This window comes from Vulpes vulpes, chromosome 11, assembly GCF_048418805.1.
Source record: "Vulpes vulpes isolate BD-2025 chromosome 11, VulVul3, whole genome shotgun sequence".
Taxonomy (NCBI): domain Eukaryota; kingdom Metazoa; phylum Chordata; class Mammalia; order Carnivora; family Canidae; genus Vulpes; species Vulpes vulpes.
This window is the reverse complement of record NC_132790.1, coordinates 88,704,279-88,717,648: the sequence shown is the minus strand read 5'-3', so window position 1 is coordinate 88,717,648 and position 13,370 is coordinate 88,704,279. Positions and strand designations below refer to the sequence as shown.

General features: G+C 33.8%; 1 protein-coding gene across 4 annotated transcripts in view; it reads left to right on the top strand.

Annotated features, from left to right (window-relative positions):
* XRN1 (5'-3' exoribonuclease 1) overlaps positions 1-13,370 on the top strand; it is a 101,298-nt gene that overhangs the window by 27,504 nt on the left and 60,424 nt on the right. For all 4 annotated transcript variants that reach the window (XR_011995294.1, XM_026018523.2, XM_026018522.2 and 1 more), the window contains exons 14-18: positions 1,539-1,695; positions 3,409-3,528; positions 10,223-10,392; positions 11,370-11,490; positions 11,587-11,685. Coding sequence is in view for 3 of the 4 variants with exons in the window: in XM_026018523.2 (XP_025874308.1) it covers positions 1,539-1,695; positions 3,409-3,528; positions 10,223-10,392; positions 11,370-11,490; positions 11,587-11,685 (667 nt within the window). In the remaining variant the exon portion in view is untranslated. The remainder of the gene's footprint in view (positions 1-1,538; positions 1,696-3,408; positions 3,529-10,222; positions 10,393-11,369; positions 11,491-11,586; positions 11,686-13,370) is intronic.

Below are 13,370 nucleotides of genomic sequence, written 5' to 3'. Positions count from 1 at the left end.
TGATGCAGGGAAAAGTAGAGACTTTTTAAGTGATGAGATCATTTTTTTTTGTTTTGTTTTGATAGCTCCTTTGCTTAGACTTTCTTTTAAAGCACCATACAATAAAACAAATCAGTGCAAATTATATCAATTGATTTCACTTAAGAATAATCTTTTTAAAAATCTCTGTAATAACTAACCTAATTCTCAGGGCATCTCTGAAGAGCATTCTAATAACAAAAATCCTTGATTTGCCATTTCTTAATAGGGTGAGTGTAAACTATTCTTATTATGTATCATGCATTAAGGCCAGGCACTTGAAAAGCATGTTCTCATATAATCCTCACCACTATAAAGTAAGTATTGTCTGACTTTTATAGATAAGGCTCAGTTATCTTTATTACTTTAGAAAGTAATACTTCTTTCTTTCTTTCCTTCTTTGTTTTTGTTATTGTTTTGAGACAGAGAGAATGGGATGGAGGGGTAGAGGGAGAAGGAGAGAGAAAATCTTAAGTATACTCCATGCCCAGAATGGAGCCCAACACAGGGCTCGATCTTTCAACCCTGAGATCATAACCTGAGCCAAAATCAAGAGTCAGACACATAACCAGCTGAACCACCCAGGCACCCTAGAAAGTAATCTTTCTAAAGTTATACACTCAAGAATGAATCTAAGACTGATTTCAAAGCCTATATACATTTTCCATTCTAAATGCCATCCTACCTCCTAAACTTTCTCATTCTTTTGAAGTATGTCATAATTGTGGGGAAAAATTATTTTTTAGCATCTTTAGTCAAACATTAAAAACACTGAAGAATTTTAAAAATTGTATGTTTAAAGCTTTGTAAAAAATAAGTATACCTATAGTTAAAGATGGAGCATTAAAAACAAACATAACGTGTATCATTGATAAATGGTTTAATCTTATCACAAATACAGTAATATATATACCAAATCAGAGATATAAAATTTCTTAGAGCTGACTAGTAACAGCCATATGAACTCGAACTCACTCTTCTCTCTGTCCTCTTGAGAGAGGCTCCAGCTTATGTGTGCTAACTAAAGGTCTTCTGACTACCTCATTACTTCATTCTAAGAAGCTATTGATTGGAAGATTTACTCTCAGTATCTTGGAAGTTAAAAGAACCATTGTATTATATATATATGTTTATTTATGTTATTATATATGTATATATATGTTTATACATATTTATAATATGTATATATAAACATATATTTTATGTAAAATACATACATATATACACACATACATTTTATATATATATACATCTATGTGTGTATGTATATTCTTCAATTACATATACATCACAGTTTTGGAAATGTGAACTTATACTTTAAAAGTTAAGGAAGTACAACAGTTGCTATCATATTATCTAAATATGCTAGCACTGCTGATCTCTTAAATTAAGTGGTAGAATTATGAGTGATTGTTTTCTTTAAAGTTATTGCTGTGTTGTTAAATAAGGAAAAGTGTATATTTAATACTGACCTGTTTCATAAAGTTGCCAACTGTTTAAAACTCAGTTTTGTTTTATAGGTATTATCCCTACCATTATGCACCTTTCCTATCTGATATCCGCAACATCAGTACACTCAAAATCCATTTTGAGCTAGGAAAACCTTTTAAGCCATTTGAACAGCTTCTTGCTGTACTTCCAGCAGCTAGCAAAAATTTACTTCCTACATGCTACCAGGTAGGTTTTAAAATTAAATGTTTTTATGTCCTTTTTGATACTTAGGAGCTCCTCATTTAAGCCTAGAAATGTAATACCCAAATTACTTTAATGGCTAAATAATATTTATTTTCAGTGTCAAATTTAGTATTTCTCACAGAAGTTATTTGAGAAGTAACCCTGTGATTTAAAAGTGGTTTAAAATGAAGTTAGCTTTGTTTTAAAAATGCAAACAAACTCCAAAAGTCATTCAGAGCATAGCTTCTTTCTTTTCAGCACCTTTAAGCACATTTTTAAGTGTCTCTACACTGATGAAAGTGAACTGTGATAGGTAAAATCTGAAGCCATTTACTTTGTTCAAACAGTTTTGGATTCATTCTGTTTTTTTACCTTCTCCCTATTAGAATAGGGGTGTCCTTCTGAGTCATTCATCTCAACAAACGTATTATTTCAATTAATATTTAGGTTTTAAGCATTTCTTTTATCAAACTGTAGAATGAAAAGCTTGTCTCTGGTTAAGATATTTTGCATAACAGGAGGAAGATATTTCAGGGATGATTGTGTCACCAAAGTTAAACTAGGCCTACTAAGCTGATTCTGAAGGCAAATTTCATTTATTTCTTCTAATTCTGTGGTCTTGTCCCAAGAATTAGAGTATACACACACATACCTTTGCTGTTTGAACAGTGTCAGGCTCCTTTTTTTTTTTTAAGATTTTATTTATTTATTCATAAGAGAGAGAGAGAGAGAGAGAGAGAGGCAGAGATACAGACAGAGGAAGAAGCAGGGTCCCCACAAGGAGCCTGATGTGGGACTTGATCCCGGGTCCCCGGGATCACACCCTTAGCCAAAGGCAGATGCCTAACCCCTGAGCCACCCAAGCGTGTCCCCATTCTTCTTTCTTCTAAAACTTATTTAATCTTGGCCCTCTGGCCTCCGTTTCCTCTTGAGTTTCTTTGATGCTTTTTCCTCCAACTTTCAGATACAGTAAGGATTGATAACTTAACAACTCCTGACCAGTTTAATCATGCAAGGGACAGCAACATCCGTTTAATTATTCTGTGCCCATGCCATACTGGGTATTAAATATTTTTAGTATTACCCTGAGAAATACACTTTTATTTCTTTAAAAAAATGTTATACCATAATCTTTCATATTATTTCCTAGAAAACATCCTTATGTTTTCTTCATCTATCTCTGTTATAAAATCTATAATAAAAAACGTATCTTATTGGACCTTTCATCTTTGCTATTAGTGGTGAAGAGATTCTTGATTCTAGGATTTTTTTCTTTTTTAACTTATCTTAGATACAGTTCTTATATTACTTAACAAAATCAATTGATTAGGACACAAAAGTACTGCCTTTTAAGGTTAAAATGGAGGACTCTTAGAGGCCTGTGAAATGAAGTCTGAGAACAGAATATAAGTGGACTTTATAGAGTGATAAGACGATAAAAAAAATGGCAATGTTGAAATTCAGAGGTGAAATTCAGATGGTTTTGCTACATAATTTGATTACTGCAATGGGAAAGTGATGAGTAGCAGTGAAATTAGAAGTCTCATAGTTGAAAATCAAAATATAGCCAGGATATTGCAACATTTCTAAGATGTAAAAATTTAATTTTACTTAGGAATTTTAAACTGTAACAAAAGTAAATATTGTAAATATATTAACAGAAAGTTATATTGATGTTAGTTCTTATATTTCTATTACTCTTTTATCTTTCCATAGCACTTGATGACCAGTGAAGACTCACCAATTATAGAATATTATCCACCTGATTTTAAAACTGACCTAAATGGGAAACAACAGGAATGGGAAGCTGTGGTACTAATACCTTTTATTGATGAGGTCAGTACATGAAATGGTCATATACACACATATATTCTTTTTTTCTTCCAAGTTTTTATTTATATTCCAGTTAGTTAACATTTAGTGTGATATTAGTTACAGGTGTAGAATTTAGTGATTCATTGCTTATGATACCCAATGCTCATCACAACACTTGTCCTCCTTAATCTTCATCACCTGTTTAATCTGACACCCTGCCCACCTTCTTCCCAGTAACCATCAGTTTGTTCTCTGTAGTTAAGAGTCTTTTTCTTGGTTTGCCTCTTTTTTTCCCCCTATGTTCACTTGTTTCTTAAAGTCCATATATGAGTGAAACCATATGGTATTTTTCTTTCTCTCACTTACTTATTCAGTGTAATGCTCTACCTCCATCCACATCATTGCAATGGCAAGATTTCATTGTTTTTTTTAATGCCCGAGTAGTATTCCACTGTGTGTGTGTGTGTGCATACACACACACAAACCATATATACACACATATGTGCATATATTGTATATAACATACATATACCATATATATACACACACACACCCATATATATATAAATATATACATACACACACATATATATACCATATATATATATACACCCATATATATATATACACACACACCCATATATATATATTTATATATATACACCACATATTCTTTATCCATTCATCAGCTGATGAACATTTGGGCGCTTAGTTTGGCTAGTGTTGATAATGCTGCTATAAACATTGGAGTGCATTTATCCCTTTGAATTAATATTATATCCTTTAGGTAAATACCTAAATGTAGTTACTACTAGGTCATAGGGTAGTTCTATTTTTAACTTCATACTTTTTTCCAGAATGGCTGCATCAATTTGCATTCTCACCAACAGTGTCCAAGAGTATTCCCCTGTCTCCACATCCTTGCCAGCAATTTTAGCCATTGTAGTTATAGCCATTTTGTAGCCAATTTGTAGCCACTGTAGAGCCACCCAGGCACCCTTCATTGTAATTTGATTTGTATTTCTCTGATGATGAGTGATGTTGAATATCTTTTTATTTGTACACATGTATTCTTTTTTTTAAAAAAAGATTTTATTTATTCATGAGAGACAAAAGAGAGAAGCAGAGAAATACGCAGAGGGAGAAGCAGGCTCCTGCAGCAAGCCTAATGCAGGACTCAGTCCCAGGACCTTGGGATCATGACCTGAGCCACAGGCAGATGCTCAACCACTGAGCCACCCAGGCGCCCCTATACACATATATTCTGAATCAGAGGTTTCACATAAGTTAATGAATGAGCAATGGGTTTTAATCACCATTTATATTTTATTAATGAGGTTTAACTATTCTCTTCATTTTGTGCATCAAAACTTTATAGATATGCTAATTATAAGAAAGCTAGAGTGGTTTTACTAATATTAGACAAAATAGACTTCAAGACAAGGAGTATTACTAGTGATCAAGTGGAATATTTCATATTAATTAAAAACTCGAGTCAGTTTGGAACACCTGGCTGACTCAGTCCGTAGAGCTTGCAACTCTTGATCTTTGGGTTGTGATTTCGAGCCCCATATTGGAAACAGATTACTTAAAAAAAAAACGTCAAGTCATTTCATCAGAAGACATAAAAATCATAATGTATATGTACCTTATAATAGAGCTTCAAATATGAAAAGCAAAAGCTGTCAGAATTGAAAGGAGAAAAAAACTTAAAAGGGAAATTCAAAAATATTGTTATCTAAATGATAATAAAAATACAACATAATCTGTGTGATAATGCTAAAGCAGTGCTTCAAGGGATGCTTAAGTTTCTACTTGTTTATACTGAACAAGAAAAAGGTTTACAATAAATTATCTAAGCTTCCTACAAGAAGCTAAAAAAAAGCAAGAGAAATTAAACCCAAACTAAGCAGAATGAAGGAAATAATGATAGGAACAGAAATCCATAGAAAATGAACAAACAATAGAGAAAAATCAATGGAACCAAAAGCTCGGAATGTAAATTATGCCTCAAAAAAAGTGCCCTCTCAAAAAAAAAAAAATCTGACATAATTATGAAGTAGAGGAAACAAGTGTTGTTTATTCACCTCTTATTAATTTTTATTTTATTTTTTTAATAATAAATTTATTTTTTATTGGTGTTCAATTTGCTAACATACAGAATAACACCCAGTGCTCATCCTGTCAAGTGCCCCCTCACTCAGTGCCCATCACCCATTCACCCCACCCGCCGCCCTCCTCCCATTCCACCACCCCTAATTCGTTTCCCAGAGTTAGGAGTCTCTATGTTCTGTCTCCCTTTCTGATATTTCCTACCCATTTCTTATTAATTTTTAAACAAGAATGTTCGTTATATACGAAACATATAGCCCCGCCAGACAGGATTATGTTGTGACATAATCATTATAGTCTGCATGCATACAAACTTAGTTCCATTGAGATAGTTGTTTATCCAATTATCACTTTAGTTCATTGTGATTGAATTTTAACTTAAGGTTGGACACCTCAGTGAGATTTTAAACGTCTTCAGCAAAATTTCATTATCATATTACCACTGAAATGAAACTTGTAACTGGCAAAATTACCATATTCTTCTATATTTTTTGGAAACGAAAGCTCAGAATCTACACAAAAAGTTATCTCAAAGTAGGTACATAAGATGTGGAAAGAAAAATTCCTGTTACAGGATAGTCAGTCAAAGTATATGGTGGTGGAAATTACTAAATAGGAATAGATGATAGAGTTTTCCGAACTGAGAGATTGATAGGACCCATTTGTACCTCATGAAGAATTACTACAGTAACTGGTACTAGAAAGAATTTACCAGCAGATTTGAGCTGCTTGGCATGCATACTCTCACCTTTGCCTTTATTCTTAACCTTGCTCTCCAGTGGAGTTGGTTGTCTGAGATAATCTCACTGATATGATCAATGGTTGGTCTTTTTTTTTTTTTAAAGATTTTATTTATTTATTCATAGAGACAGAGAGAGAGAGGCAGAGACACAGGCAGAGGGAGAAGCAGGCATCATACAGAGAGCCCGACGCGGGACTCGATCCAGGGTCTCCAGGATCACGCCCTGGGCTGCAGGTGGCACTGAACCGCTGCGCCACCGGGGCTGCCCCGATGGTTGGTCTTAATTGTAGTCAGAGCCCTCTATGTGATGATCACTCACCCTCCAGGAGGCTAACTCAGGGCTGTTCTCACAGTGATCTTGGGTTCCAGGAAGGTGAGAACAGAAGGTACAAGGTCTCTTGAGCTTTGGAATTTGCATAGTATCACTTTTACTACATTATTTTGAATAAAGCAAGTTGTAAGATCAACTGGATTTAAGGAGTAGGGAAATAGACCATTTTCTTACATTTAAAGGAACTTACATATGGATGTAGAAGGAATTATTATGGCTATCTTTGCAAACCATCTACTACAGTGTGCCCTCTTTGGCTAAAATTTATATTCCATCTCCAAATACAAAACACACTAACCTCTCCCAAAAGTTTCATCTCGTTATACATCAGGCTCAAAGTCTAGAATTTTATCTTTAAATTGAGTCTAGATGTGAATTAACCTCCACAAATGCAGCTCCTCAAGGACAGCTCCCCTGACTCAAAGACCTGTGAATTTAAAAAAACAAATTATCAACACTCCCAACATTCCCAATTTTATGATGGAGAGACCATGACAGGATAACCTCAATAAGCAGCTCCTATCAAAAAAGAGCAGGATGCAGTTGCACAATCACTGATCCATAACAATTTCGAAATCCCAACCCTGAGCAAACATCAAGAGTTGGACGCTTAACTGACCGAGCCACCCAGGAGCCCTAATATATATACATATATTTTTAAAAACTTTTTGTGTCTTAAAGAAGAATTAGACTCAAACTTTGAATGTGAGATTGGAGAAGAAAATAGGATGTAAATAAATGCCATTATCAGTAAACAGTAATTATGGAAATTCAATTTATTGTTTATTCCTGAAAAATTGTTATTAATTTTATTGTACTGACTTATAGAATCAATATCATCTTAGAATCAAGAAATTATGATATAATATTATCTGTTTTATTCTATAATCTTTTCCAGATTTTGCTACTTTTTTCCAAATATTTTGAAAAATGGCATAGATAATTATTGGACTAAAAGTCTATAAGGCCACTCTGGAAAATAATTCAGCAGTTTCTTATAAGTTAAACATACATTTACTGTACAACCCAGCAGTCACACTCTTAGATATTCACCCTAGAGAAATAAAAACTATGTCCACACAAAGCACACAGATGTCCAGAGCAATTTATTTGTAATAACCCCAAACTGGAAAAAATTCAAATGCCCTTTAATTGAGTGAATATATAAACAAATTGTAGTATGTCTGTGTAGTAGAATACTACTCAGCAATATAAAGAGCTATGAATATAAACAACTTGGATGAAAACAATTCAATTGAGTGAAAAAAGTCAGTGAGTGAAAAAGTCTCAGAAGGTTATATATTAAATTGTTTCATAGATATAATATTCTTGAAATGACAAAATTACTGTGATATAAAACATGGAGTGGTTGCTAGGTGTTAAAGTTGGGGATATGGTATGATTATAAAGGGTTAACAAATGGGGCAAGTGGGTGGCTCAGTCGGGTAAGTGTGTCTGCCTTCAGCTCAGGTCATGATCCCAGGATCCTGGAATCAAGCCCCACATCAGGCTCCCTGCTCAGTGTGGAGTCAGCTTCTCCCTCTGCCTCTCCCCCTTGCTCATTCTCTCTTTCTCTCTCTCTCTCTTTCTCTCTCCCCCAGATAAATAAATAAAATCTTTAAAAAAAAGGCGGGGGGGGGGAGGATAACAAGGAATTTCTTCATGATGATGTAACAGTTCTGTATTCCAGTTTTAGTGGTAGCTATATGAATCTATACATATGATAAAAATTTCATAGCACTGTACACAAAACATCACATATAAAAATCAGTGAAATCTGAATAAGTCTATAGTTAATAGTGTTGTACTCATGTCAGTTTCCTGGTTTGATAATATACTGATGCTTTGTGTAAGATGTTATCATTGGGGAAAGCTGGGTGAAGGGTACATGAGAACACTGTACATATTTTGCAGCTTCTTGTGAATCTTCGTGTTTTATGCCAGTGTACATAATGCTATGATAAACTAGTTGAGTATTCGTGTGTTCTTTTTGTTTGCTTATGGAATCTTAGGTAATAGAAGATTTTGTTTTTTTAAGATAGACTCCTAAAAGCAGGATTGCTTGGTTAATGGGAATATGTATTTTTATGTTTAGTGAATATTCTTTTTCAAAAAGACTAGTCTAGGGGCAGCCTGGGTGGCTCAGTGGTTTAGCGTCGCCTTCAGCCCAGGGCATGATGTTGGAGACCCGGGATCAAGTCCCATATCAGGCTCCCTGCATGGAGCCTGCTCCTCCCTCTGCCTGTGTCTCTGCCTCTCTCTCTCTCTGTCTCCCATGAATAAATAAAATCTTTAAAAATAAATAAATAAACTAAATAAATAAAAAAGAAAAAGACTAGTCTAATTCACTCAGTATTTAGTGCCTACTTCTCTGCATCTCCAGACCTGAATATTATTGCTTCACTTATTTTTGGCCAATCTATTGATGATGGGTGCCATTTTGTTATTTTTCAAATTTGTTTTTCTCTAATCCCTAATTTGAGTATATTTTTATGTGTGTGTTTACTCTTTTAAATTACCCTACAGGTAATTTCTGTAAATTACCTGTTTATGTCCTTTCCCCCATTTTCCTTTCTTGATTTTTGTCAGTTCTTTGTATGTTATGAATATTCTTTCCCAGCATGGCATTTGTCTCTTGTTTTGTTGATGAATCTTCTGTCATATACATTTTCTGTTATTTAAAAATGTCTTTTCCCTCAAGACTCTTAGGCTTTTTTCCACTCTTACTTAAATAAGAGTTTATCACTCCTACTTACTGATACTCCTAGATTTTCTTCTAATACTTTTATTATCTTATTACTGGATAAATATTTTCAGATGTGGTATGAAGTTGGGAAGTATATGTGCTTTTTGTAGCTGGATAGGTAGTTATGACAACACCATTTTTTAAATATTTGAAATACTATGTATGATAAAGATTTAGATTTGTTTTGACCTCTTTATTCATTCTTCTGGTCTATGGGCTTCTTGTGATGTCAATATTAAAGTGTTGTTTATTACAGTAGTAGCTTTATTAAAAGTTAGGATCTGGTAAGACAGGTCCCCAGTTTTTACAGTTTGCACGTTCATTCTTCCATAAGAACACCAAGATAATTTTGTCCTTTAAAAAAGTTTTTTTAAACCATTTTTATTTTAACTGGAATTATGTAAGATAATTTGGAGAGAGAAACATTTTCTATACCATGGCAGAATTTATAAAGCAAGAGATTAATGTTTTATGAGTTATGATAGATTATAATAACTGTGGTTAAGTTCAAATTTAAAGTTTGATTCTCTGCTATTCTTATTCACACTTAGTGTCTGTTGTTGGAATATTAGGTTGAGAGTAATTTGTAATGACAAGCAATATTCTGGGGCTCTTTGAAACAGTTTTTCATGTAATAAAATGAAAAGGAATTCCATTACTTAAGATTTTTGTTTTTCAAGAACACAAATAATGGTTCTGTGTACTGAGGGAAAAGATCTATTGCATATGTTGATAATACAGAATTTTTATACTTTTAACCAACCTCTTTAATCTTTAAATTCAGAAGCGATTATTGGAAGCCATGGAAGCATGTAACCACTCCCTCAAAAAGGAAGAAAGGAAAAGAAACCAACATAGTGAGTGCCTAATGTGCTGGTATGATAGAGATACAGAGTTCACTTACCCCTCACCATGGCCAGAAAAGTTCCCTGCCATAGAACGTTGTTGCACAAGGTAATGTTATTTGGTAATTTTTCAACAACAGCAGGGAGCTCTCCCTGGTGGGGAGGGTAGGGGCAGAGGATCCGAATATCTTGAGTACTATTTGAAGAATTAACAAATAATTTATGATAGGTATAGTCAGTTGATAATGACTTACATCCAACTTGCTAAAGACCATAGCATCTCCCTCTCACAGTTGTTTTTGTAGTTCTCTGCTTTGGTTAGATTCTGCTTCTCTCTTTGTTTTCTGTTAAAGTTGGTTTTTTGTTTATTTATTTATTTTCCTCCCTAGTGTATATCTCTACCTGCCCCCCCCAAGAGGATGTATGAATTTTTGTTTCCATTGTCAGTGTCTGCTTCCAGAATTATTTGATGTGCTATGACTTTGCCTTTTATATTCCCAACCACCCAACTAGAAAGAAGAAAAAAAATTAAAAAGTTCCTGTATTTTCTTCCTCAAAGATCCTCAAGCCCATGTCTCCTTTCTATTCCTCATTAAAATGTCCTTAGTTTTGTTTTGTTTTTTTCTTTTCTGTCTTTTTCCCTACAAATAATCTACTGAGATGGCACCTAAAGTGAATATCTCCCAGTTATCCTTTTTCCTTCTGTTAAAGCAGAGAAAGGTAGAACAGACATTAGATGATGTTGGTTTTCCATAGTTTTAGAACATGGAGACTTGTAACATGTTTTGAATGTTCCTTTACTTCTAAATTTAATAAATAGTATAGTTTTATTTTAAGTTAATGGGGAAAAGTTCAGTAACCTATAGGCATAGTTACATCTAGATCAATAATAACAGTGAATCTGGGTTGTCCCACTCTATTTTTTCTTTGTTGCAAAAGACAAATTATCATTCCCTTGCTTAAAAGCAAGAATGAAAAAAAAAAAAAGCAAGAATGACTCTTGCAAAATATTCAAGAGAATACTGAAAAACTGTGATTGCTTTTAATGTATAAATTTTAAATTAAATACCTTGATTTATTTTCTAGGTATAAAATAATATCATTAGATGCTTGGCGTGTAGACATAAGCAAGAACAAAATAACCAGGGTTGACCAGAAGGCATTGTATTTCTGTGGATTTCCTACCCTGAAACACATCAAACACAAAGTCAGTGGCTGTTTAGTTCAGAATTTTTTCACCTTATTGAATGTAACATGATTATGGAAAAAGGATTAAAATTAAATTATCTGAATTCTTTTAAAGTTTTTTTTGAAGAAAAGTGGGGTTCAAGTATTCCAGCAAAGCAGTCGTGGAGAAAACATGATGTTAGAAATTTTAGTGAATGCAGAATCAGATGAACTTGTAAGTATTTTCTTTATTACATATTTATTAGGTGCTTATTATGCATAAAACTGTTCTGGCTGCAGTGTGTTTATCAAAGAGGTATAACATGCAGTTACTCCAAAAGTTCATAGTAAATAAGGATAAAGAAACATTTACACAAATTTTAAAGGCAATGTACAATTGTGATGTAATGAGCAAAAAAGAACTCCATGAGTTTTGAAAAGGTGATAAGCTATGTGAGCTAAAGATCAAGATAAATGAGACTAAGCTTGAGCTGGGTGCTAAGAAAGACCATCACAGAGAGAAGAAAAGGAGGGGAAGGGTATTCTAGGTGAAAGGAATAACATGAGCTGGAAAAAAATGTGTGATACATTATCTTATTCTTCTTAACCTTTATTGTATATCTGAAATTTTTCTTAATACTTTTTCTTTTTTTAGAATAAATGTGATGTATTTGAGGAGAAGGAATAGATAAACCTGACTGAAGCAGAGGACTTGTGTTGGGAAGTAGTAGAAGATAAGGTTGAAAAAACAGATTGAGGCCAGATTATGGAGGACCTTGAATACCAGGCTAAGGAGTTTGGACTTTTTTTTCCCCATAACTGTTATTTTGAAATCATATTTCCATAAGGATTAATTTGGTGGCAGTATAATAGACTAAATTGCACTACAGAGAAATGGAAGAAAATGGAAAAGCCTGCAAGTTCAGAGGTTGTGGTTACAGAAGTGTTAGGTGATAAGGACAAAAACTGGAAATAGTAATATATTTGGATGAATAAGACTGATAAAATTGACAAGCTTCATCATTTGTTCAAATATAGAGAATGAAAAGAGGAAGAAAATATTAAATATGATTCTGAGATATCTAGCCTAGTTATTAATTAGAAAATAATTGCTGTTTATTGGAATAAGGAAGTTAAAGTGGGAAAGTCACTGGCTTGAGGAAGTGATTGAATTTTAAGGCAATGCTAGAATGTTTAACTGGTCACTGCCCTGCCAACCTTTCTCAACAAGAGTTCCACAAGAGATTTAAGCCCTAACGCCCTAAGTTATCCATTTGAATGTAGTAGATTATTTATCTTCTATACATCTATTGTGGGACTGATTGAGTACCATCCTTGGGAGAATTGTAAAAATAGTCAAATTATTTTTTGTGTTCCATGGCTCAAATGAAAAACCTCAGTAGAGAAAGGCTGCTTATACACAATTAATACCTGAAGCTAGAGCTTGGAAGGAAGATAGGGATATATATGAGTAATTAGCAAGGAGGTGATGGCTGAGGCCTTACGGCTCATTTTCCTGAAGAAAATGGACTCTCAGAGTTCAAGATCTCACACAAAGTAATACCCATAGTTATAAAGGGTAGAAAAGGAACCAGTGAAAATGACAGTAGTGTTCAGAGAGGTGAGAGAGAATGATTTCCAAGTTGAATAAATCACAGAAGCATGGAGTAGAAACTACATACAGTCCAAAAGAATAAAAACTAAAACAAGATCTATGAATTTGTCCTTCAGGCATCATTATTGGCCTTTGAGAATTTCATTCCAGTAGACTGCATTCCTAACTCCTAAGGACTAGTGGGGGGACAAGGTAGAGGGAAAGTAGAGGTAGCAGGGAGTAAGCCCTTGATTAAGAAGATTATCTTTGAAAAGAAGTCTAGAAACATAACTGTAGGTAGAGAAGAAACTGTTTAACTGCTAAAT